The sequence below is a fragment of the Balaenoptera acutorostrata genome, chromosome 5, assembly GCF_949987535.1.
Source record: "Balaenoptera acutorostrata chromosome 5, mBalAcu1.1, whole genome shotgun sequence".
NCBI classification, from domain to species: Eukaryota; Metazoa; Chordata; class Mammalia; order Artiodactyla; family Balaenopteridae; genus Balaenoptera; species Balaenoptera acutorostrata.
In genome coordinates this window covers 107,974,065-108,001,290 of record NC_080068.1, presented here as the reverse complement: position 1 = coordinate 108,001,290, position 27,226 = coordinate 107,974,065, and the positions used below count along the sequence as shown (strand labels likewise).

The window sequence follows — 27,226 nt, the reverse complement described above, 5'->3', positions numbered from 1 at the left end:
AAAAGATTAGCAATTGAAAGTTAAGAACAGTCTAATTTAAAATATTTTAGCCACTAAGGGGAAAAATAAGTACAGTTCATTCATTTAAATCTCAAATTGCTGTTCTATATCTATACTCTTTCTCCTTCAAAACAGATCCTGTTCTTCTTCCCTCTATCATATTCTTAATTATAAATCATGGAGAATCAAGATAAAACAATTAACCATGAAGATTCAGAACCATCCACAGAGGTGAATCACACAGCCTCCAGGTGTCAGGAAAAACAGGTATGATCAAATGTAGAACATCCCAACCATTTCCTTAAGGAGGAGACTACGTTTCCAAATCTATGACAGAATTGTGTTCTCTTCATTCTCTATCACTCAATTAACAATTCTCCCCATTCTTAAATCCCCAAACTGGTGTAGTAGGTGTGACTGCCAGTTTTCCTAGATAGGCATTAGCAGCTGGCCCTACATGGAGAGCCTGTGAAGTGCTTTGTGTTCCCAGCCTAACCCATAGAATGATTCTGGTTTCTTCCCTCTTTATTGCTTAAGTTAAAGTAAATGAATGAATGTGAATTTGTTTTCGCCACAGATGATTATCTCTTTCTGAATCACTCTGACATATTTACGAACTATTGCCTTGAATCATATTTTAAACAGGCTAATTTTTAAACCCAGTATTGAAAATCATAATGAAATTTTATGTGACTCAAGCATTTATAATGCTGCAAATAGTGACTCAATGGTAAATACTCCTCCCATAGTTTGTTCTTATTCTGAGCATTCTCCAATTAGCTAGTAATAAAGCTGTGCTTTTCCTCTGTAAAGTGTTAGCCTTGATTCTAGCAACAGAAATTTGATTTGTGATGTGATGGCTCAGTACCTATAAAAATGTACAGCAAATATATAGTTTTAAGGATTTTTTAATTGCTTTAAACACAGGAGGAAACAGTTATGAACCCCAGAGGTATAGATGGAAATGAACCAACAGAAGGAAGTAACCTACTGAATAGCAATGAAAAAATGCAAGAAACACCAGCTGAACCAAATCATTTGCAAAGACTAAGACAAACATTTGCTTGCCCTCCACGTGGTTTACTGGATAGAGTAATAACAAATGGTATGTAAATGATAAGGATGAATTCAGAACAAGAGGGTAAAAGATGAAGTCGTTATAATGAGAGATTCCAAAGTAATATGGTTTAAAGGACAAAAAGACGTTTACTTCTCTCTCGCATAAAAACTACAAGGTGAACAATTCATAACGGTATGTAGCTCTGCTCCATAGCCATTCAGGGTCCCAGGCTGACGGGGCTCCGCCATTTTCAACACAGGGCTACCAAGAGCAGTGTTGTCACCACCATTGCCGCTAGCAGGAAGAGGGAGAGAGCAGAGGTCAAGGGCATCTTCCTTTTCTGTATCTGAGTAATTTCACAGGGTAACGTTAGGCCTCCAATGAGAAAAATGACTGAGAAATTACTTATAAACAGAAAAGCACCAAATAAATGTTGGTTGTTATTACTGTTAAGTCATGCCACTAATGTTTGAGCAAACAGAGCTCAATTTATACTTCCAAACAAATCCATCATTTTGTAAGTAAAGATCCTGGTTTCCAATTCAACTTATTGCTGCTATTACTTAAAATTGGGGGGGGGGGGTTAAGGAGGGGGAATTTATCTCTGCACTATTTTGATGTGTTAGGGTTGGGATATATTTGTCTTTTAGGAATGGATTTGGTCTTTGGAGGCATCCCAACATTATTCTGATATCAATTTGATGAATAAATGGACGTTCAATTTCAGTAATGTTGTTTTTGTTCAAAAAGGAAGTGTGTGTGTGCGTGTATACTGCATGTATATTGGAGGATGTGTAATATAGTAAGAAAAAGGAGAATGGGGTTGAAACTTCTCTATAAAGGCACATTTGAAGACAGTTTCAAAAATTGTGTTGAGGAATGACAGCATCATTAAATATATGGCCTCCCCCAGTAAATATGTTGAAGAATGTAACATGTTTGATCTAGAAGTTATATTTACTGAAAAATCAGGCTCACTTCTTTATACGTATACTTCATTTGTGAGCTCTGAAAAACATTTTTATCATTTGCCACTGGGACAATGGAAGCCAAGTATGATACGTTATATTATACTTCAGGCTCTAGATATGTTTTTAATGAAAATAGGTACGTTTCTAAACTAGCATGAGAAAAAAAATCTCAAACTTTATTTAAAACACGTAGAGAAAACCAGGTTCCAGAATATACACTAGTTGAGAAGGCAACAGATAATTTAATACCTTTTCTGTTCTTTTTATTTTTTTAAACTTTCACCGTTCAAGTTATGGCACATTTCTAGTTAAAACATATAAATTACAACGGATATGGATTGCATTAAGGAAAGGGGTATAAAAGAACGATGTGATTTGGAGACTAGTTTTATAAAATTCTATAATCATTGTCCTTAAAGCTGCCTGAGAAATGGGGACTCACGATACATAAACACCTCTCACTTGTTTTCTTATACTTCTGTTTCCGAGACTTACAAGACTGCTTTTTTTCCCCTGTACTCCTTCCTGTGACCATTCATCATGCAAAGTATTCTTCTTAAGAAGTGAATCTTACATGTGAAAATACTATTGTTCAAAATTGTAGATAAGAAATAAATTATTAACTGAATTAAACATGATTTAGAGAAACCTTATACATGTACACTCACTATGTATTTAGAATTTCATTTTGAATATGAGGAAGGAAAAGGAAAGTTAGAGGTTTTTTTTAAAAAGTAGTGTAAACGTATGGGCACCAAGGGGGGAAAGTGGCAGGGGTGGGGTGGTGGTGGGATGAATTGGGAGATTGGGATTGACATATATACACTAATATGTATAAAACAGATAACTAAGAAGAACCTGCTGTATAAAAAAAATAAATAAAATTCAAAAAAAAAGTAATTAAGAAAACCCTTAATTCTACCTTTCTGAATTAGTATAAAACTAGGTTTATGCTGTGATAAGATACAAGTTAGTAGCTGGCGATTCCTGATTTCCCATTATATTTCAACCCCTGTTAGAAATTTCAGCCCCTATAGCCAATTGGGAAATACTGAAGGCCCCTTTGTTATTTTGTTGTAATAGCATCATAAGCCTAGAAAACCTGGAACAATTCTGTAAGGGTTTAAAAAACAGGACATTGGACATGATCTCTAGCAATATGTAGAGGAGACTCAATGAATAATCCTTTCACTTATGCCAGTGAAAACATCTGAAAATAGTTTAAGTCTTTTTAAATATACCTTTTATCTGTCAAGAAAACAGAAAGTCATCGGACACCAAAAACAAATTATAAGTAGGAGAGATAAATAAACACTCAAGCTGGCCTTCTCTCCAGAGGCTTCTGCAAAACACCAATGAACTTGAGATTTATTTTGAGAACCAAGAGAGTATAGGAGGCTTTGCTAGAGCCGCCCAGGTTGGGAGAAGTATCATAGGAGAAATCATTCTCCCTCACCCACACAAAGTCGGAACCCAATGTGATGGTGGATTTGAGGTAAGCCTGCCCTGCAGAGGGGCCCAGTAGCTAAACCTGTCTGTCTAAACTGTGGTGCTGGCTGGAGGAGGGGAGAGTCTCCACTAAAAATGGGTAACTTCATTCTGATTTGTGCTCCAAATTCACAGAAAAATAACTCAAACTGAACATATATCTAAAAGTGGTCCCAGTTTGTAAGCATCTAAATACATGGTAAAAGCAAATCCTATCTGGAAAAAGTCAGACTCAACCTAAGGCTCCAGCAATTCCCAGAGATACAGTTGCAAGGAAGAGCTCACTGTCGCAAGAAAACAAACAAAAAATCACAAATAAATGCACAAGGAAACATTGCAACATTTTCCATTATCAGAAAATAGAATATAAAATATTTTTGATATCTGTAAAGAAGCTAAAGAGGAAATAGCAAGTATGAGTACAAAACAACTCTTTATAAAAATGAACAGATTTTAATAAGAACCAAACTGAAGTTCTAGAGATGAAAAATAAAGTACAGTAATTGAAATTTAAAACAGTGGGTAGACAGCAGAGTAAGTGGAAAGAAACTTGGTAAACTAGCAAATAGATCTGAAGAGATTATGTACAATGCAATACACAAAGACAAAGATGGGAAATATGAAACTAGGGTTAGCAACGCGGAGAGGCGAGTGTGACTGTTTAATCATAGTTCCAGAAAAAAAAAGAATAGGAAGAATGGGGGAGATAAAATATTTGAAGAAATACAGAATTTATAAAAAGCATAAATCCTAAGCAAACCAAAAGGAAGCCATTCCTAAACATATACCGAATTTGCAGAAAGCTGAAGGAAAAGAAATATCTTAAAACCAACCAAAGAAAAAGAATTCCCTAAAAGAGCTGAAATTAGACTTACAAAACAGTAACGAAAGACAGAAAACCAAAGAATAATATTTTCAAGGAACTGAAAGTAACTCTCAACTTAGAATTGTATACATAGATAAGCTATCTTTTAAGAATGAGAATAAAGATGATTCCAGATAAATAAAAATTTGCTACCAGCAGATCTTCATGAGAAATATAGCATGCTCTGCTACAGAGTGTTTCTGTACCATGAATTAGTTTATATGCGATGGTAAATAGGGAACTGTGTCAGTGTAATATGGAGTTTGCATTTTTGTACATAATTTTTCCTGGCATATTAATATTTAACATCATCGAACAATAGCAGATAAGTACAAAGTGAATTGAACCCTCCCCCCAAAAAAGATCAGGTATATACTTTATTACAACTAAAGATAAAGACTTACTAACTTTAAAGATAAAGCCTTTTAAAAAGCTGAGCACCCTGTGTAAGTACCTTCTTTTGAGGCGGTTAGTTGTTCTCTTAGGGACGTCAAAGACAAACTTTCCACGACATGAAGCTGTCTAATGAAACCACATGTGATGAAGAAGCTGCCAACACTGACCTCAGATAAAAAACAAAACAAAACAAAACATTAACAACAACAAACCATTTGATTGATGGAGAAGGCTACAGTCTGGATAGGATTTGCTGGAACTACTCTCTGTTTAGAGCAAATGCTCTCAAGGTTCTGCATCTTGAAATAGTAAGTGCGGTTCCAGTGTTTTAAGTCTGCAAAGAAGAGGTTGACTGTGGGAGATACAAATATTAGTGGAGATTTAACTGTGCTGGTACTTTTTTTAGGATCGTTGTTGTTCCTGTTAGTGTTTTGGTCACAAGTTTTGAGTTGTGAGTAGTCTGCCCAACTCTCTTTTTTCCATGTGCCTTTCTATTGTCACTGTACAATTTTGTAGAACACAAGGTTTTCAAACAGGGAAACATATTTCACATTCTAACAGACATGCCTCTCCTAAAGGAAATACTTCAGGCAACAAAATAATTGTCCAGTTGAAAGGTTTGAGATGCCATAATGAATGATGATCAAAAAAAAGGTAAGTATGTGGGTAATTCTAAACAAACATCGACAATAGAAAAGAAGCAATAGTTAAACAATAAATTAAACAATAATGCTTAATTCAAGGCAGAACTAAAATACTGGAGTGTGATTGTTAAAGTGTTCTCATGTTTCTGCGAAGAGGATATAGATAGTGACTGTTTCTCTTTTTATTAACTAATGAATATTTATGGTAAAATTATAAGGAAAAATAAGGGAATAGTTAAAAAAAATCCAAGATAGTAGTTTCTTCTGGCAGTGTGAAAGGAGATGGGCGATGGGATTAGGAGGAGCACACAGGTGGATTCAAAGGCACTGGTAATATCCTACTTTTTAAGGTGGTTGGAAATTACCCAGTTTTTTATATTACTGATGTTCTTTAAAACTTACACATGATTATAAATATTTGTATGTGTATTCATTTTTTTTAATGTTTATATTAAAACCTGCAGATGACCACGTGTTGGTAGAAACTAGTTTTCCTCATTTATTTCAGTTACCATGGTGGTTCTTCTGTGGGCTATAGTTTGGTCAATTACTGGCCCTGAATGTCTTCCTGGAGGAAACCTGTTTGGAATTATAATCCTATTCTATTGTGCCGTCATTGGAGGTAAACTTTTGGGGCTCATTAAGTTACCTACATTACCTCCACTGCCTCCCCTTCTGGGTAAGTGCTAAACACATCCTGTTTTCTTCAGAGTAAGTCATATTTAAGTCATATTATGGAAATAATATATAATGGTGTGCCTCTCATGCTCTCTTCCTAAATCCACATTCTTTGACACCATGTTGGTAGCTTAACATCAGCCATGGTGGAAGTATCTTTAAGACAGAAATCAGCAAGTGCTACAAATCAGAGCTTACTATATTGTTAGTCATTCACATCACTGACAAGTGAAGTTCCAACATGCATTTTCATTGGTTCATTTTCGTCTTACTCATTAACATAAACAAAATTATCAACCGATATTCATGGTGACACTATACTCGCTCGTCATAATGTGAATGACTTCTTTGCTAAGCCAGATAGTAGTCAAGCATTTATTTGTAATCTGATTTTGTCAATTCATTGTTGAACTGCAACCGTAGTTGGTTATGGATATGGAGTTCAACAATGAAACACAATGAAAGCATTCTATGAGAATCAATTGGCTATATAGAATTTACAGCGATGATTGTTGCGTATTTATAAACTGTATTCTGCACATCCTTTATATCAGTAAAATTTATAATAAATATGTAAATATATAAATATAAATACACACACACTTTTTTGGACAGCTACTTATTAAGCATTTACCAGCACACCATTGAGTGTATTGTATTATCATGCTTATTAAAATAATTTAGCCAAAAATATTCTTCCAGAGGCCATGAGAACTGTCCAAACATGAAACACATGAAAGTTAGTCTTAACACTGGACATTATATCTTTAATGTTTCTTCAAAGAATTCCCTATTACAAAATTTAATTTACCACTTTCATTATACCACAAAAGGCATTTTGTGTCCATTCCTAACAGATTTATAAATCACTAAGTTTTATTTAAAAATCACATATCTTTTACACATATATATTTGCACACATTTCCTGAGTAAAAATTTTTCCTGTTATTTTATGTTAGTGAGGACAATCAATACTGGCTAACAAAGACCAAAATTACTTGCTTTTGAATTTGTGGTCAGCAGTTGAAGCTAAATATAAAAAGAAGTAGAGTTATTTACATTTGACCATGCACTATTTCTCAATATACTTTTCAATTTTAGGTAAAAATAAAGTTATTTTGCTTAATTCATATTATTTATCATGAGTGCTTTTTGTTCTCTAAAGTTATTAATTGAATTATTGTTAAAATGAGTTGTTTCTAAATATGCCTGTATGCTGTGATAAAGGGTTGGCAATCCACCTCTTTTGTAAATAAGATATTACTGTAACACACCCATGCTCATTCATTCACATATTGTCTGTGGCTGCTTTCACACTACAATGGCAGAGTTGAGAAGTTGTGAAAGAGACCCTGTGGCCCACAAAGCCTAAAATATCTCTTATCTGACCCTTGACAGAAAATATTTGCTGACTCATGCATCTAAATCAGTGCTTCTCAAACTTTATCATGCAGAAAAATGACCTTGGGACCTTGTTAAAATGCAGATTCTAATTAAACAGAATCAGGGTGGGGCCTGAGATTCTGCATTTTTAATAAGCTAATCATAAGTTTTCAAACATGGCTGTGCATAGGAATCACCTCGTGAAGTCTTTTAAAAGCTGATGCCCAGAGATTCTGAATTAATTGATGTGGCATATGCCCTGGGCATCAGAATTTTTAAAAGTTCCCCAAGTGATTCTAATATGCAACCTAAGTTGAGACTGCTGTTCTAGACTCCATGAAAATACCCTTTATACCTCATCTTTTTTTTTTTTTTCCATTCTATGCCTAATATTACAACAAACTAAGTACACCACATTGCCAAGTGGTACAGACTTGGGCTTTGAGATCACATGAAATCTCCTGGGGTAACTGAAATTATTCTGAAAGATCACATACGTTATATATCTTAGCATCCCTTTTTGTAGTGTTACACTTGTGATAGAAAAACGTTTACCACTTTTTATTGTAGTAGGGCCAGTAACCAAAACCGAAACATTATCTGAATCCATAAAGACTTGTTAAGACAGAATATGTGTGATGATTGCCTGTTCTATATTTTCATAAGCTCATTGAAATAATTGCTAGAGATAGAGGATGAAGGAGAATTTATTTATTCCCAAAATGAACGGGAAAACAATTGCCCTGGAACACTTTCCTTTGCCCATGGTCTGGGCTGATGTGGCCACCTGATTTTGGTTTGGATGTTCCCTTCTTGCCTCTGAGCCCACATGGGCCTCTCCTTTCGTTGTGGGGAGAAGAACACCTTTCCTAATAGAGGGGTATTATTCTTTTTTTCTCTTAATTTGTATTATGGAAATCTTTTTAAATATGCAAAAGTTATCAATACATGACCAATCTTATTTCATCTACTCCCAAGTTTTTTTGGAGCAAATTATAATTGAAAAAAATTTCCATAATACAAATTAAGAAAAAAAGAAGAATAGTCCTCAATCAAAGGAGGTGTTCTTTCCTCCACAACCTACGTGAGAGGGAGAGGCCAACGTGGGCTCAGAGGCAAGAAGAAGATGCCTGCCAAGTCCATATCAGGTGGCCGGAGCAACCCAGACCATTGGCAAAGGAAACTGGGTCCCAGCGAAATTTTCACATTCATTTGGGGAACAAAAAAATGCTCCCTTCCCCCCTAAAACTCCAAAAAAAAGCCCTCTTAACATATTTTTGAATTCTTGTTAGATTATTATTCTTTTTGATTCCAGGAATTAATATGCTATAATTAATTTAGGACTGGTTTAGATCCACATTTTAAGTTTCAGTAAGGAACTATTGACGTATTAATGAAATATAAGGTTAGTGCAGCATTTTGGGCTTGGTAATTCGTCAATATCTAAGAGAATGAAATATGCCTGTACCCTAGGGCTTAACATTTCCACTGCTAGGGATTATCCTGTGGATATACTTACACAAACCTACAAACATGTAAGCTCCATATGGACAAGGACCCTGTTGGTCTAGCTGATATCTGTATTAGCAGGGTATCATAAGGGTCTGGCATGTAGTGGGCACTTAATAAATACTTGATGTATGAACTGTGCTCATTTCAGCACTGTTTGTAATGAAAAATCTTAAAGTCCATTAATTGGTTCCAAAGTTATGGTACTTCCAAACAATGAGATACTATTACAACTATTATAAAATAAGGCAAATATATATATCAATGGGAATATATCCAGGATATATTGTTAAGTGGGGAAATATTATACCATGGTATATAAATATGCTTTCCTTTGTGTCCAGCACACACACACACACACACACACACACACACACAAAAGCACACACACACACAGGCATGCTTAAATAGGTATAGAAACTTTCTGGAAGGGCACAAATAATCCTTAACAATGAAAACCTTTGGGGAATGAAGATCAAAAGTTGCCCTTGGGGTTGGGCATATACTTGTCACTTTACCCTTGTCAGTAATTTTTAATTTTACCATAAGCATATATGATTCTTCTCATTATTCTTTTAAAAATAGTTATTGTAGGCTAGTTTATGTTTTCACAAATTCTAGAAAGACCATGACTGCAGAATTCAGAGCTTAGAGACCTTCTTCCAGGTTAAATGGCAGTGATGAAAGATGCGTGGGAGTGACGCTCCTTTACCTGACGGTGTCTGGAGCAAGTCACAAAAAGCCACACCGGTAATTCTTTTCTATTCTCATAGCTTACATTCAAAACATCCCAGCACTAGTAAATTTGTCCAGTCATATAACGGGTGGTGCTTATAAGGACATGGTGAGAAGAGGGTAGTGCTGGAGCACGGAGGGTAGAAGCCTCACAGTATCCGCCGGAGAAGTCTTTCCCTTTGCATGGGCATGTGGTATTATCATTGAGGGCAGGATTCCCTCACAAACTACTCAGTTTCCTCAGTCACACTCAGCTACTTGCAGTTCCTAGAATGTCACACTTCTTTTTCATACCTGGGAAGAAACTGCTTTCTCTTTCAGAAACTTTTCAACTCCCCAGCCTCTTTACCCCTTTTCTCCTTCTTTGCACCCCTCTGACTCACCCCTCCCGTCTCAGCTCATGCAATACCTCCTCGTGCTTCCATAAAATTCAGATTGTCAATTTGTCTCGCTCCCCTAGAGGCTGAAAGCTTGTTGAGGTGTAGTACCCAGTTTTTGTCCATTATTATATCTCTAGTGCCTATTATAGTATCTAAAATACTGAAGGCATTTGGTGAATGTTGAATGGCTGAATGAAAAAAGAGTCACCAGCTGACATGACAGAGCAATGTCCATTTCATCATAACTTACCTTAAGCCTTTGCAGAGCAGGTTATGTGGGGGTATTTTTTCTTAAATTATCCTGTTTGAAGGTAAAATGGAATCCATATAGGTATTTATTGACATTTCAGGTAATCTGACATAGCCAATAATGTCAGGAGCTCTTTGCTAGTTGCACACAAAGGGATGACTAAATTGGACATTGTATTTTTTTTAACATTTATTGTATTTATTTATTTTTGGCTGTGTTGGGTCTTAGTTGTGGCACGCGGGATCTTCATTGTGGTGCACGGGCTGCAGAGCGCATGAGCTCACTAGTTGCGGCACGTGGACTTAGTTGCCCTGCGGCATGTGGGATCTTAGTTCCCCGACCAGGGATCGAACCCACGTCCCGTGTATGGCAAGGCGGATTCTTAACCACTGCACCACTAGGGAAGTCCCTGGACATTGTATTAAAACATTTTACATTTAGAATTAGATCACACTTTCTATCCAAATACTGCATCCTGTTTCTCCCTTTCAGGTTCAGTTATTTAGGAATTATTAATTATTCTAATCCGTTGTTTTTATCTTCATATTAAAGCCTTGTCTTAGCTCCTCTAATTTATTATATTATTTTAATTAAAAGCTTAACCTAATTTCACCTAATGAATAAGCAAAAAAGGAAGTATTTCCTAGGATTATAGGGTAGTCTCTTTCACAGCTAAAGTGCCAAAACCTATTGCCTGTACTTGAAAACTAACTAAAGAGTTGTTTGACTTTTCCATTCTAGGCATGCTGCTTGCTGGGTTTCTCATCAGAAATATCCCTGTCATCAGTGATAACGTACAGATCAAGCACAAGTGGTCTTCTGCTTTGAGAAGCATAGCCCTGGCTGTCATATTGGTTCGCGCTGGCCTTGGGCTTGATTCAAATGTATGAAGTACACATTTCTAATTATTGACTGGGAATTTTATTCCTTCACCACTGCCAGTGTTTAAAATCACTGAGCTTTGGGAAATGGAAGTGGGCATTGTGCATGACATTCTCAAGAAGAGAAGAGAATCTGTTTCATGCAGAACTCTCCCCAGAAGATGTTCCCATACTCTTTCTTGGAGAAAGGTGGAGTTACTGTGCGGGGACAGCACCAAGAATAAAGGCCCTCCCTTTTCTCTGACAGAGATATGGGCCATAGTTATAAATTATGGTCATGAGAGAGAAGACATCATATTTTTGGCATGCGAAGCCCTATATAAGAGTTTAGGGCTAACTGTACTGGCTCAGGAAACTGCTTCCTATATAGAATGAGTCTCAAGTATGAGTTTTTTTAAATGCTTTTTTTCATTAGGAATGAATTTTTGGAATGTTTTGATTTAGAAATGCATGTTTTGGGGGACGGAGGTTTTCACCCAAGCCTCATTTGGGGACCATAAATTATAAATAAAGCTAACACTGAGAGGGTTAAATCAGCTAGTGTGGGGATTATGAGCACAGACTCTGGAAGCAGCCTGCCTGGGTGCAAACCTAGCTCCACAACTCACCAATGTCATGATCATAGGCAAATCACTTTAACTTGAGCCTTTTTAGATGAGGACATCTACAAAATGGGCATAATATTACCTATATCATAGGGCTACTATGAGGAATAAATAAGCTATCTCTAAACACTTAGAACACTAGATGTTCTAAGTGGAACATTCCTGGAAGATTTGTGATGATCCAGATGTGGGCTGAATATTGAAGCAAAAGCATTTAATGTCATAATCTCTGCATGTCTTTAGAGAATTATTTTGGTATGTCTATGTTTCTATTTCAGGCCCTGAAGAAGTTGAAGGGTGTTTGTGTAAGGTTATCCTTGGGTCCTTGTCTTGTGGAGGCGTGTGCATCTGCTCTTCTTGCCCACTTCCTCATGGGTTTACCGTGGCAATGGGGATTTATGCTGGGGTAATGGTTTTTCTTTATTGTATGAAAATATGCACAGACATTTAGGGCTTTCCCTGATTCCTTACAAGAGAACACGTAATAGCATTTTCTTAAGGACATCAAAAAATACAACATCGATATCAGTATAACCTAAATATTATAACTTCAAATTATAGTATATGTGTATAGTGTATGTCTAGCTTTTGCAGTGATTATAATAATTTAAACTATTGAAGAAGTAATGATCTTTTACCTATATGTGATTCCAGACTGGTGAGAGAGATGCCAGATCTCACTTCAGAGTCTGTATAAAGGATAATAAATATATCAACAGTCATCAACACCCAGAAGTGTTTTCCTCCTTCTTTTGTCACCAGACTGTTTGATTAGATAGCTCTGCTGTCTCTTCCTTCCACTGTCAGTTCTTATTTCTAATGGTTAAAAGCCATGAGAATTAAATAAATATGAAAGTACTTAGAATTTAGTACTAGTGAGTATGCAACAAGTAAGAAGTTCTTATTTCTCAGGGTTAGGACCCTGGAGCTATACTGCTTGGATTCAGATCCCAGCTCTATGACTTTGCGTTATGCAATCTTTGGCCAGTTATTTAATCTCTCTGTGCCTCAGTTTACTCATTTGCAAAACAAAGATAATGATTGTAGCTTTTTCATGGTGTTACTGTGAGGTTTAAATTAATATATGTAAAGTGCTTAAAATGGTGTTTGGCACGTAGTAAGCACTATAAAATGCTTTCTGGTGTTACTACTGCTGCCATTATGAGTGTCACTGTCAATGTCATTATGGCCTTTTCCTTCTAATCTGTTGTCTTATTTTACATACTCAATCCTGGTAAAAGGCCTAACGTCACTGGCTTCCAATCCAAAAAGTCTATGGCCATGTTTTTCAAACCTCATACCATGAATGTTTTGTTTTTTAAAAAAGGCAGATTCCTGGGGCCTAACCCCATTAGGTCTTCTATACCACCCATAAATATAACTTTTTAGGCAGCCTAAGTAGTTCTAATACAGGTTATCCATGGCCATACTTTGAAAAAAGTGTTCTATAGAACTCGCATATATGAATGTGTTTCTGGGTTGGTGCTTTGCTCCCATCTGAAAGACTTTAGTTGTCCAAAGTGTAACCTCTAAAAGAGTAGAGGTTATTATACTTTCAACAACAATAATAATAATAATGAGTAAGATACTGTCATAAATGCCTAAAGCGCTGCCTGCTTAGTTTTGTTTTAGGTGCTGTATCTCCAGCTGTCGTGGTGCCTTCAATGCTCCTTTTGCAGGAAGGAGGCTATGGTGTTGAAAAAGGCGTCCCGACCTTACTCATGGCTGCTGGCAGCTTCGATGATATTCTGGCCATCACTGGCTTCAACACCTGCCTGGGCATGGCCTTTTCCACAGGTACAGGGATCCATTCACAATGTGCTGTTCTTTTGCACTCTAGAAACATAGATTGTGGTGTTACAAGCATGGCATAGTTGCTTGGTAATTAATAAAGGCAAATTAAAATAGAAAAAGTCACCTCCCAAGATTTAGTTCCATACTAGGAAGGGACCAGTAGTTTCACCCTCTAGACATAGACTGCTCAAGCAGTTTGGTAAGTGCAGTAAGGGGAGATTCAAAGAAGGACTTAAAGAAGATTTAGAGAAGGACTAAAACAGCTTCTACATGGAGCCTCTGGGAAAGTTTAATCTTGGAGACTTCACACAAGGGATGAGTAGATTTTCAATGAGCACAATGACAGCAGGCCAAGTGGGAGAAACAGCACTCTTCTAAAATAGGAACAGTTTTAACATTTGGTGGGTAATAGCAGCAATGATTTTAATGGGCGTCTTTTTCATACTTACCAAGTGTTTGAAATGGATGCATTATGTTTTAAGTAGTAATGAAAAAGAACTTAAGGCATTTTTTTCTCTCCCACTATTATTCAGTACCTTTACTCTCCTTTGGCACAGCATAAATTTAAGTTCATGTTTTAATCCATGTCCAAGAGTGGGAAATAAGATTTGCAATTTCATATTATTGACAAAATGTAATTGTAGCTTAAATTTAGCTTCAGGTTATTTAGTGGGAACACACCTTCATAGAAAGTCATGTATTTTTAGTCTCTCCACCCCGCTGTAGTTATTGGCCCATTTTGGGGGGTTATATATGATTTCTGCTGAGCACCTAGAACTTTGCCTCTTCCTGTTGCCCCAAAGTTGCCTTACATCCAGTCCCTGCCATATGTCACTGGTTAAATTAATCTTATCAAAAACATGGCTTTCGTAAGGTTACCTTCTTGTTCAAGAACCAGTAAGGATTCCCTCTTATCTTTTAAGTCAAATCTACACTTTTTTCTCTTTTAACTCTGCTCTACCTATCCAAAAGTATGTTTGCACTGTTTTCCTGGTATACACCTTTTAAACAATAGCTCTCAGCCTCAGCTGCATACTAGAATTACCTGGGGAGTTTTTTAAAATACTCTTGTACGCACTGCCTTAGGCCAATTAAATTAGAACTTCTGGGAATGGAAACCAAGGCTTTAGAGCAACAGTTTGCATTAGAATCACAAGGGATGGGGAAGAGCAGGGCAGGGAGAGCAATGAGGAGGGTCTGCAGGGTTGCCGGCTGTAGACTGTCTGAAGAACCTTCCCAGTCCACCATGCTGTATTCCCTCTGCCCTGCCCCACTAAACGTGGTCCTTAGGCCTTTTGGATAGGAACTACCTGGAGCTTCTTTAAAATGTGGATCCCAAGCCCTGCCAGATTTACTAAATCAGAATTTTCAGAGGTAAGGCCCAAGAAGTCTTTTTTTTTTTAAACAACCTTACTATATCAGAGACTGAAACTAATTGGCTCCTTTCTACACATTTATAGTAAATGATTTACCATATTCGCTCAAGACATAGGCTACTATCACAGCTAGATGCTTTTGACAGTCAGACCATTACCTAACAGAGAGCTATCCTAGCTAAGTAAAATTACTACAGAGGTAATTATTTTTTTAAATAAAAGAGATGATGGAAACCGTAGGGGAGGAAAAGCTATTTCCCCTCTACCCACCTTAGGTTCATTGGCTGGGACCCTGTAAATCAGACTGACCAAGGACAGATTAACAAGAGAAAAGGTTTATTAGCATGTGCATGCGTCGTGCTTACACACTGGAGTACGCAGTGGTGAGTAACTCAAGGGGTGGTTAGAATTGGGGCTTATAAAGCATCTTAGCAAAGAACAATAATTTTGTAGAAAAGTGCAAGACAAAGGAAAAGGACTTCGAGCTTTTAGAGGCAACAAATTGTGGAAAGGCAAATATATGAGCAAACTATTGTTAGATAAGGGCAGGTTTCAGCACTTCGTTATGTAGATTCCTCTGGTGCTGTCCCTCGGCTGATTAGGGTTCCACGTTGCCTCAGTGGTTAACTTCTGTCATTCCTGATGGAGAGGGGAGAGGGACAGCTTTACAAATTTGTGTCCTTCTTTTAAAAGCAAATAGGGAGAAGGCAGAGAGCTTATCTTGTATATGTTTCTTCTCAATTGCCTTCAGCTCAAAATAATCCTTATGCCAAAGTGGCATACCTTGCGGGTGGCATATGCTGTACCCGAAATTATAATAACAAGAAACCACATAACTGGTTAGTACATATTTTCTTAGAACGGTTTGTGAGGACGGCTTTATATATTGAGCAATTTTAATATAATTTTCTGTACAATGTGCTAGCAAAGATTTTTTTTAATTAAAGTTTCCTAAATCCTGTTTGCTATGGGGGAAAATATAGTTTACTTACCTCTATATTGTGATATTTCAAAGAAGCTAAGCAACAAATAAAGACTCTTCCAAGAGCAATTTCAAAAATAATTTATTTTCAGATTTAATCTTAGAAATAACATTTGAGAAGGAGTAAGTCCCCTACATTCATTGTAGTAAGAAAAGATTTTACTTTTATTGCCAAATTCTTAAGTTACTGTATTCTGTATATATTAGAGCTACTAAAATCAATATGTATTTATTATTAAAAAATCAGGCTCTTAAATGGCAGTTTGAATACTAGATCTGTCTGCTCACCCAACCTATGCATATAATACAGTAGAACAAATTAGACCTGATTTATGAATTTTATCTTTCATATTTTCTTAGTAAATAATAAATTATATAAATTTATACTGAAGTAAACATAGAAAAAAGTACACAAATCATAGCTTATGCCTATTTTTAAATTTATCTCCAATAATATGCATACCTTTCTTAATGTAGGCCCATTTTATTAGACATCTTAACAATGTGGAAAACAGGAAAGATCTGTACATTTTTCCTTCTATATAATTAGACTCTTTATGTTAATGATTAACATCTGTGCATTTATGGATTTAGAATTCTGTCTCAAGTTTTTGTTTTTATGTTTTTTTTAAGGCTCCACAGTTTTTAATGTCCTCAAAGGAGTTTTGGAGGTGGTAATTGGTATGGCAACTGGATTGCTTCTTGGATTTTTTATTCAGTATTTTCCAAGCAGTGACCAGGTAAAAAAAATAATCTGTGGGTAAGTCGTGCTCTAACATGTCATTGGAGGAGCATTCTAGAGCACTCCCCTGAAAGCTGATGTGAATTATGTGATTTAGAAAATGGCCCCCCATTTTAAAACTGCTCATTGCAATATTAGTGCTATGAGATTTATGAAGAGGGCTGGATGTATAAGATTTTTAATGCAGTCCTGGAATTTTTTTCTCTAATTTATATTCTGTATACTTCAAATTTCACTGTAAAACAAATAACATCAATTCTAAAATAATACAATATGTCTTTTTATCTTAATTTTAATATTTTTATTTATTTTAATTTTATTATTACTCATAATACTCAACTAAATCAAGATATAAAATGGCTTTGGGGGCCTCTCTTTTAGTATCAAAATACCTTAGATTCTTTTTTACTTTTTTTTAAAGATTTTTTTTGATGTGGATCATTTTTTTTTAAGTCTTTATTGAATTTGTTACAATATTGCTTCTGTTTTATGTTTTTGGGCCACGAGGCATGTGGGATCTTAGCTGCCCGACCAGGGATTGAACCCACATCCCCTGCATTGGAAGGTGAAGTCTTAACCACTGGACCTCCAGGGAAGTCCCAAAATACCTTAGATTCTAATACTATCAAATAGACAGACCTTATCATCTCATATCATATAGTTCAACATTTCTCACCAAAGATATCAAAGTCCTTTACTGTACACAATGATTTCTTAATAAACAAAGGTTTTGTTTGTTTTCCGTTACGCCCCTCGTCTCTTAGATAAACATATAAAAGTCTTTTTTTTCCCTAGAAGAACTGGCATTATTTTGAGATTTCAGAGCATTTTGAATGGAATTAGAAACTTAACTAAAGTAGAACTGTACATAAGAACATTAATATTAACATTACTTGAATGTATGTTGGTTTGAATTTTTACTGTGCGCAAAAAGCTTCAATTGTAGATTGTAGATTTTATGAATGCATAATAGAAAGTTATAGGATTTTCTAATTAAACAGCAAAATAAAGAGAAAAATGATAGCTTACATTTTGTTGTTTACCGTGTATAAAATGATGTGGTATGTACAATAAAGTGCCACTAGTTCAATATAGCAGCCACTAGCTACATGCGGCCATTGCAGATATAGAACACTACCGTAGACAATGCAGATACAGACATTTCTGTCATCACTGAATGTTCTGTTGGAAAGTGCTGATCTAGTGCACTCTAGACAATAACTCATGAAAAGAGTACTGTTAATATGAGCATTTTACTGATGAGGAAATTGAGGCTTAGGGAGAAATGATTTAAACAAAGTCACATAGCTAGAAAGCAGTGGAGCTGGGAATGAACTCAGGTAACCCACCGCCAGAGCCTGCATGCCTCCAAGCCAAGCACTTCTAAAAGCCTGCCTGCCTTCTAAAGCAATCAAGAAGTTTAAAAGGCCAAACAGGGAAAAGTGAAACGAAAGAGGTACACATTTCTGAGACTTTAAAAATCAATAACAAGGACCTACTGCGTAGCACAGGGAACTCTACTTAGTGTTATGTGGCAGCCTGGATGGGAAGGGAGTCTGGGGGACAATGGATACATGTATGTGTATGGCTGAGTCACTTTGCTGTGCACCTGAAACTATCACAACATTGTTAATCAGCTATACTCCAATATAAAATAAAAAGTTGAAAAAAAATCAACAACGAAAAACTACTCTGTCTACAGCCTCTTAAAGCTTCTTGGTATTCAAGGATTTAGAAAGGAAAACCAGGAGAGTATCAAATTAAAGAGTGAACAGAGAACCTAACAATAATAGAGATATCATATCTTTAGCCTTCACAGAATCCCTGTGATGTAACTGCTTTCAGGAACAAGGAAAGAAAACTTGAAGGGTTTAAGTAATATGGCCAACTACATATGTCAGTGGTGTAAAAGCTGAAACTTTATCCCTGGTCTCTCTGTCCCCAAAGCCTATGTGCTTTGTTCTGCTGTTGCATTTAGCCCTGTGAAATTCTGCTTTGATAACTGCAGAGAAGGATAACTGGTATTCCTGGGAGAGGAACCTAACATTTGTACATGTGCTAACTCTACTTTTACTAAGGAAAAGAAAGTAAATGTTATGTCATGCATTTATATGCTCAGACACAGACGTTGTTATTTTCTACTAAGCCCTGAATATGGAAAAACCAATAGTTAGAAATCAGTTATATGAAATAATTGAGCTAACCAACCTCTCTCCTCCTCTAGGACAAGCTCGTGTGGAAGAGAGCATTCCTGGTCTTGGGGCTGTCTGTGCTGGCTGTGTTCAGCAGCCTGTATTTTGGTTTCCCTGGGTCAGGAGGACTGTGCACGCTGGTCCTGGCTTTCCTTGCAGGCAAGGGATGGGCCAGCGCAAAGGTGAATTCATTTTAAGTTCTGCTCATGATCACTTTCTGATCAGATTAATTTTTTTCTTTCCAGATACTTTCTTAACATCAAATTAATGAAATTATTTAATCATAAAAGCTATTTTCTATACATTTGTAAATGTATGTCCAAGTTCACACACGCACATCCTTTTCCCCTTACATACGAATCTAGAACTTAAGGTCTTTACTTAAAGCATATTTACTTACTTAAAACATACCATGGTTCTATTTCCATGCTGCCTTCCTTATCCTTTGTAAGGGCTGCAGAGTACTGCATTGTATAGCTGTGCTATACTCTATATAATCAGTCTCCTACTAACAGACATTAGATTGTTTCTAGTTTGCTAAGACAAAAAGCGCTTCAATAAAATGCCCTTACATATACTATATTCAGTAAACTCTAAGGCACTATCCAGTCTTATTATTATTTTGCATGCTATCAAGAAAAAAAGAATGCTGCCAATTAAACTGATATCCTAATTTCAGAAATATTAAAATGAGAAAAAATTTAATAAATTATAGCATATTATTGAGTTTATCTATAAGATACATTTCTAGAAATAGGATTGCTCTTTGAAAGACTGTGCACACTGATACTTTTGATAATATCAATTTGCCCTTTTAAAAGACTGTACCAATGTACATTCTCACCAACAGTATGTGAGAGAATCTGCTTCTCTGATCTATTTTCAGTCTTCAGATATTGTGCTAATCTGATGGGTGAAAAATGTATCTCATTGCTGATCTGTTGGCATTTCTTTATGAGTGAAACTAATCATCTTTTCATATGTTTACTTGCCAGTGTGTTCAAAAGCTTGTGACTATTTTTTATAAGATTATTTTGGTTTTTCTTACCAAGTTTCAAGATCATTAAGTTTATCTGTTTTCTTAATATGTATTATGGAAATTAGCTGATTGCCATTTATTTATTTTAATTTTAAAATACATTTTTGTAGATTTGAACTTGACAGGATCATGTGCTATTCTGTTTAATAAAGAAATTAGATGTATGTGACCTAAACTAAATACAGATATATCCTTTTGGAAAACCTAAAGACAACTGCTCAAAATAATTAAGCTTAATATAATGCCATATGGAAACATGTGAAGGTTATAAATCTTGAGATTAGATAAATAATCATATTCAATTATGGGAATCTCTGCAGAGATATACTAGAGATAGAATTTCCTTGTGGGTAAATAGCATTCAGATAGGAGGCTTCCATTCTCTAACAGTGTGATTATAAAGTTAGGACGAGTATAAGTGTGAATCATCTTGCTTTAGAGGAGGGAAGGATTGGAAGGGGCTCCTGGAGCCTTGTGTGAACAAGGGTACTGAGGCCACAGGAAAGTGTGCTGAGATGGATTGAACTTCGAGGGATAGGAGAGAGTCCCTTTGAAACCCTGCTCTAGACACTAGATGGGCACCTAGGTTTGTTGCCCTGTCAGAGGCTTGGCTGTAAGGCTTTCAGGTGGTCTACTTTTTTTCTTTTCAGCAGCACCTGTATTATTCAGTTCTACTTTCTGATTTCATATAACATCGAACAAGAACAAAGCTAAAAAGTAAACAAACTTCCTCATATAAATCGGGTACTCCTGTCATCCCTCATCTCTCATAAGCATTTGCTCTTATCAAACATTTGTTTTCCATGGCTTCCCTTTTCTTGAGGGCTGAGGCAGGGTTGTCCCGAATCATGGACAGTCTTCTGTCCAATCTCAGCTCGGGACAAAGCGCTGTGCTGCCTCCCTAGCTTCTCTCTGAGGACTCACCACTGTCTGTCTTCCACCCCAGTCCGGGCTGCGGATTAATACACCTGCTCCTTGAAGCACTCTGATCCACTCCTTTGCCCCAGGACCAAGAACACAGTTTTCACTCAGTAAAGGGATGCAGCTAAAGTTGCATTGTGACCCCTTATCCAACACCTGGGAAGTTTGCCAGCCATTAGCATTCTACAAACTGTCCCTTAACTTCTTTTTTTTGTATATTGTTTGGTTTCTTTTTTGCTGTTGTAAATATGTTTTATTTCAGTTGTCAGTTGCTGGGTTACAAATTACCTCAACATTTAATGACTTAAAACAACAATTTTGTTTTGTTTTAATTTGTCTTGCATTTCTGTGGATAGACCTGGCTCAGGTGGGTGATTCTTACTTGGAGTTGCTCATGAGGTTGCAGCCAAATAGTGACTGAGACTGGAATCTGTCGCTTAACTTCTTAATTGTAAACATTTGTCAGTATTAAAAGAAATAAATTACTAAAGAGAATAATTTTTAAATAAAATTAGTTTTGTTTCTGAGTATGAAAGTACTATACGCTCATTTTTAAATATTGGGAAATAAAAAAAGTCAGAAATCAAAGGAAAGAAAAGATCATTTACAATTCCTCTACCTAAAGCCAACAGCTCTGTAAACTATTTAAATATTTTGGCTTATTTCCGTTCATTTATTCAACAGGAAAAATTTCAAATACACTTATAGTAAGTTTCTTCAAATTGAATTTTACTGGAAAATGCTATCTGTTGTCACCTCTTAAAAATTTTCAAAAATTAACAACCAACTCATATTATCCTGTCATGGGTAAACGGAGGGAACTAATAAATGTTATTGCCACTCTGTAAGGCCTTATACTAGGCATTAAGTGAGTATTCTCACTTATTTTCACAAAAGAAACTTTGAAAAAGTATTACCATTTCCATTTTATAGAGACTGTAAATCAGAAGAACTTAAAAAAACATGTCCAAGGTCACAAAATTAAAAAGTGGCACTGGGATTTAAGCTCAGGTTTGACGCCAAAGCGACTGGAACTCCCCTTATAATACAACTGTAGCATTATTACACAGGACACATTTCTATATTTTGGCATCTATTTGAATAACACATATCACATATATTAAAAAGTTATACTTCTACACTTTGCAATTTAAAATTAAGTTCATAAATGATAGGATTTTAAAAAACAACAAAAAAGAGTCATGTCATTTGGAATAGGGCAATAGTTTTAGCAACAGGGAAATCAAAGGGGAGACTGATCCCTACTACAAGTGGTCACTAGCTGTGGGCATAGAAAGACGAAGAGGGAAAGGGAAACTTTGATGAGTTTCATTTACGCTATTCTCCAGAATATAGTGTGGGTTATATAGAAAATATTGTTAAAGCCGAAAAAAAGCATCTGTTTGAATTCATTTGTCATAACTTTGCCTGAATTACCTACAGCCTGGTTGATTACATAGAAGGTCAATGTAATCCACAACCCAGAGAAAGAACTAGGTACCTTGTTTTCATATTTACCTCTGGTTACTCTCCTGTGTATATCTCTTTATCTACACACACACACACACACACACACAACACAACACACATACTCACACATACACACACACATAGGGATGCCCCATAATTTTTTTAAACCATTTCCTTATAGTTAAATATTTAGGTGATTTCTAGTCTCTGCTATTTTTAATTATGCTGAAATTCAATTTCTGATCAGTTCCTTAGGCCAGATTTCTAACAGTGAAATTTTGGGGTCAAATAATATGAACATTTTGAGGTTTTTGACATGCATTACCAAACGGCTTTCTAGAGTTGTATCCATTTACTTTTCCACTGTAATATATGAAGTACCTATCTCATTACACCCTCATCAGCTTAGAATAGTGTTTCTCAAACTTGAGAATGCATCAGAACCACCTGGTGGTATATACACACATCTATGCATATGAAGTTAGATTTTTGTGCCTTTTTATATTGTTCATTTTTTACACTCAAATATCATATACTTTCATGTGATCAGATCTATGAATCTCTTATTAGGACCTTTCCTCAATAGTTCTTTTTCTTCCTTAAAGTTGTCTTTCTTGTAAAGTTTTACATACGTCATCTCATGTATTCTCTACAATAACCTTGAAAGGTAGATATCAGACCATTTTACAAATGAGGACACCAAGGCTTAGAGATACTAGATAGACTGCCTAAAGTCGCAAAGCCAGTAAGTGGCAGAGTCAGGATGAGAACACACAATTTGAATATATCAAACTGGCTCCCTAAAGAAAGGAAAGCAAAAGAATCTTCACTGAATCAATTATGTGGCAGGCACTCTCCAGAGCAGCACAACATTATAAAAAGAGCGTAAAATTTAAGTTATGGGGACTGGGATTCCAATCCTGCTTCAAGCTGTATAATCCCAAAAAAGTCACCTACCTTCTCTAATACTCAGTTTTCTCAACTGTAATATGAAGAGACTAGTAATAACATCTAAAGAATTGTGGCTGTTGTTTGGGGAAATGGAAATGAAGCACTTGTAAACTCAGTAGTGCTATAGTAATACTGTTGTTGAGTTATACTTTGAAAAGCTAAAATATTTTATAAAATTCATTTGTGCCTGTAGTGTCTGATGTTATTTCTTACTTTTCTGCTTGGTTTTCCATATAATCATTAATCTTGCCATTTGTTTTATTTTATTCAAATGCACTCACCTTTTTTAAGCCTGTCATCTGTTTTTTCATCTATTTTCAAATTCAGTGCTTCTAGATGACCTTTATAGTTATGGGATTTTGTTTTCTGTTATATTCTGGATCTCTGAATCTTGAATTGTTCTTCTGTCTAAGAAGAGAAGTGTCCACTTACATAGATATTTAACCCATGATGAAACCTTCATTTCTCTTAACTTTCTCCTTTTGTCCGTCCTTGAAAGTGATTTATATTTTTGAAGATTCTTACCATTGATGCATAGAGATGTATAAAGTGGCCTTAACTTTCAATGGACAACACAATCTTCATTCCCCTTGGCTCATCTTCTTTTATACTTAGCTTATTCTATGGCTCCATTTTCTTTATAAACAAATTCATTTTGTTTTTGAAGTTATGAAAAAGCCACAAGAAGATATATTGTGACTCTTCTCCCTTTCTTAAATTATATAATATGTAAGCCTATATCTGATGTTCAATTAGTCTAAGATGTTACAATCAAAATACAAATCATGGCTTTAGTCTACAGTTTAGAAGTAAAAATAATTTGATAGAGAAAACTCTTTAGGACTTCTCCTCTCATTGGAGTTCTGAATACATGAAATATTTTTGAGGACCTTCCTTAAACAATTAGTCCTGGCAACAAAAGGCTAAGTAACCTAAAGTTAATATAGTTGAATTTTGTTCTTTACAGCTGTGGGTATCAATGAAAGTCCTAGTTTTAGCTATGATATACTCTAAAAATTAAATTCAAAAGTAAAATTTGAAGATACGTGGAAGGGTGGCAACTGGACCTGTTGGGGCAGAACTAGTCATTGTCATTAAATGATAAAGGATCTTGGATGTTTTCTAATATAAACCTCTTATTTTACAGATGAGACAAATGGGGTGCTAAGGGCAAGTGGCTTGCAGTTAGTGGGTGGCAGAATTTGAACCTCATTCATCATCTGATTCCTTATGATGTAGAAACATAACTGTTTTTTCATGATAGAGGAATAGAATTATATAAATAAATCAACGAATCCCCTCACAGATGCTGTCTTTATAAGCTAAGAGGAAATAGAATCTTCACCCTAATAAACATATCAGAAATAATAACTGAAGAAAATAGAGAAACAATGTAATCCTCCTTTGTCAGAGTTCCATACATATATGGAAGTGCATATCCTTAAGAACATGTAACTGTAAGGGTAAAAATGTGGTCCAAAAATATAGATTTTTTTTTTAAATTAATTAATTAATTTATTTATTTATTGGCTGCGTTGGGTCTTTGTCGCTATGCGCGGGCTATTCTCTAGTTGCAGCGAGCTGGGGCTACTCTTTGTTGCGGTGTGTAGGCTTCTCACTGCAGTGGCTTCTCTTTGTCATGGAGCATGGGCTCTAGCCACGTGGGCTTCAGTAGTTGTGGCACACGGGCTCAGTAGTTGTGGCTCGTGGGCTCAGTAGTGGCACACGGGCTTAGTTGCTCTGCAGCATGTGGGATCTTCCCGGACCAGAGCTTGAACCCATGTCCCCTGCATTGGCAGGCGGATTCTTAACCACTGCGCCACCAGGGAAGTCCCCCAAAATAAAGATTCTTAATGTTGATTGAAAAGATCTGTTAAATGTAAATTCTTAGGTACTGTAATGGGTACTGCTAAATTGCCCTCCAAAAAAGCATTGTCAGTTTGCTCTCCTACCAATTATTCAGTTTGCTAACAATCTTACAAATACTTTACATTGTTAAAACTTTTTTAGTGTTTCTTTCAGTGTGATTAACCCCTCCCCCAAAAATATGGTATACCATTTTAATTTGTGTTTCTCTGATTACTGAGTTTTAGTGTCTCAGGGTTTTTGGCCATTTGTGTTTCTTCTTGTACAATTACTTGTGCATATGCATTGCCCATTTTTCTACTAGGGTCTCTATCTTTTTCTTATTGATTGGACATTGTTCCTTATTCTGTTACACATAGTACAGTTATTTTCTCCTGGTTTGTCACTGTCTTTTTTATGGTTTATTTTGCCACAGACATTTTAGTTTTGCATGGTAAACTGTGTCAGTCTTTTCCTAGGATGTTTGCATTATGTGTTATAAAGTTATGCTTATATCAAATAGGGTCTTCTAAGGAAAGAGAAATCACATAGTAACGTGGAATAGGGAAGCTTATTATTAACCATCCTGGGGATCAGTTAACAAGGGATTGGCTTGTAAGATGTAAAGAGACCCCTAAATAATACAGGAATAGCAGCTGTAAACTCCTAGGGCTGAGATAAAGCACACCCTTCCACCTCTCCTCCTCACCTCACTACTCCCTCCCCCAGGGCTGAGAATCCAGACCTTGTTAGAGCCTTGGTTCACTGGGTGACACAGAAATCACCATGGTGCCCTACCTACAAAATTTACTAGAAATCTACTCTCCAAACTTATAGGAAATCCACCCTCTAGGGTGCATGGGGAGGTATATGGCCCAAGGGAGGTGGCTACGAAACCACCCCAGGTGTCGGCTGGGGAAAGCTGCTGGCCACCATGCACGGTAAAAGCCTGGCACTGGAGAAGCCACCTGGACTGCAGGAGCCTTGTGCTGGAAGATCTTGCTGGGAAGAGCCACAGAAACCAGGAAGAGTTCCTTCTCTTGCAATATATTTCAGCACCTTCTACTGACAATATTTAATATGGTACCAGCTGGCAAAGGTGAAATATTTAAAGGACCCAGCTCCATTTTCTGCAGAGAAACAAGGAAAGGCAGATTTGGAGCCAAAGAGCAATAAATTAATAACTGGCACAGCACTTTGTTATACCTGTATTTTATCATTGTGCATGATTTGAGATATCCACAAACAGTATTTTTTTATAAAGAAAAAATTGGAAACAACTTAAAGGCCTATCGATAAAGAAATGATTGACTAAACTATGGTACTTCCATACCACAGATTACTATGCAGCAATTATGAGGTGAATATCTAGATATATGCACTGATATAAGGTCTTTAAATCATATTGTTGAATGAAAATTAACAAAATTTTAAACTGTGCAATAATGTAATAACAATATAATTAATATAATATTATTCATTATAATACACACACACACAGATTGTATATTCAGAAGCAGAAGTCCTAAGATTACTTTGTAAGACTCTTTATAATTAACATTTATTTGTAAACCAACACTAAAGTACCTCATATATCTTAATTGTGTTAGAAATATCTTTGCGCAATTTTTTGCTCTCTTCTAGCTAACTTCTTATTTATAGATGCTACAGAGGTAAAGGCTATCTCAGGTCAGATTGACTCAAATTTCAAATTAGTAAAATTCTTAGAACTTCTAAATTCATATAATGAAAGTCTGTTTGGGTGTGTTTGTGTTCCTTTTAGGCCGACGTTGAAAAGGTTATAGCAGTTGCCTGGTTCATCTTTCAGCCCCTTCTCTTTGGACTGATCGGAGCAGAGGTATCCATTATATCTCTCAGACCAGAAACTGTAGGTGAGAATTTTGCTAAAATCAACTCTTTTTATATTCAGTTGAAATATCTTTAGTAGGTATGTGTTCAGTGGTTCCCATTGTCGCAATTATATAAAAAAGTAACGAGCTAAGTCTTTTAGAGCAGTTCGTTAGAAAATAATGTTTGTCAATCTAAGACAGTAAATATTATACCTTTAA

At 36.0% G+C, this 27,226-nt stretch overlaps 1 protein-coding gene across 2 annotated transcripts in view; it reads left to right on the top strand.

The window, feature by feature from the left end:
- Nucleotides 1-27,226, top strand: part of SLC9B2 (solute carrier family 9 member B2) — a 45,943-nt gene that overhangs the window by 12,211 nt on the left and 6,506 nt on the right. For both annotated transcript variants that reach the window (XM_007190972.2, XM_007190970.2), the window contains exons 2-10: nucleotides 136-267; nucleotides 928-1,105; nucleotides 5,933-6,103; nucleotides 11,101-11,243; nucleotides 12,124-12,251; nucleotides 13,467-13,642; nucleotides 16,631-16,737; nucleotides 18,964-19,113; nucleotides 26,941-27,049. In XM_007190972.2, coding sequence (XP_007191034.1) covers nucleotides 178-267; nucleotides 928-1,105; nucleotides 5,933-6,103; nucleotides 11,101-11,243; nucleotides 12,124-12,251; nucleotides 13,467-13,642; nucleotides 16,631-16,737; nucleotides 18,964-19,113; nucleotides 26,941-27,049 — 1,252 coding nt within the window. In that variant the 5' untranslated portion in view covers nucleotides 136-177. The remainder of the gene's footprint in view (nucleotides 1-135; nucleotides 268-927; nucleotides 1,106-5,932; nucleotides 6,104-11,100; nucleotides 11,244-12,123; nucleotides 12,252-13,466; nucleotides 13,643-16,630; nucleotides 16,738-18,963; nucleotides 19,114-26,940; nucleotides 27,050-27,226) is intronic.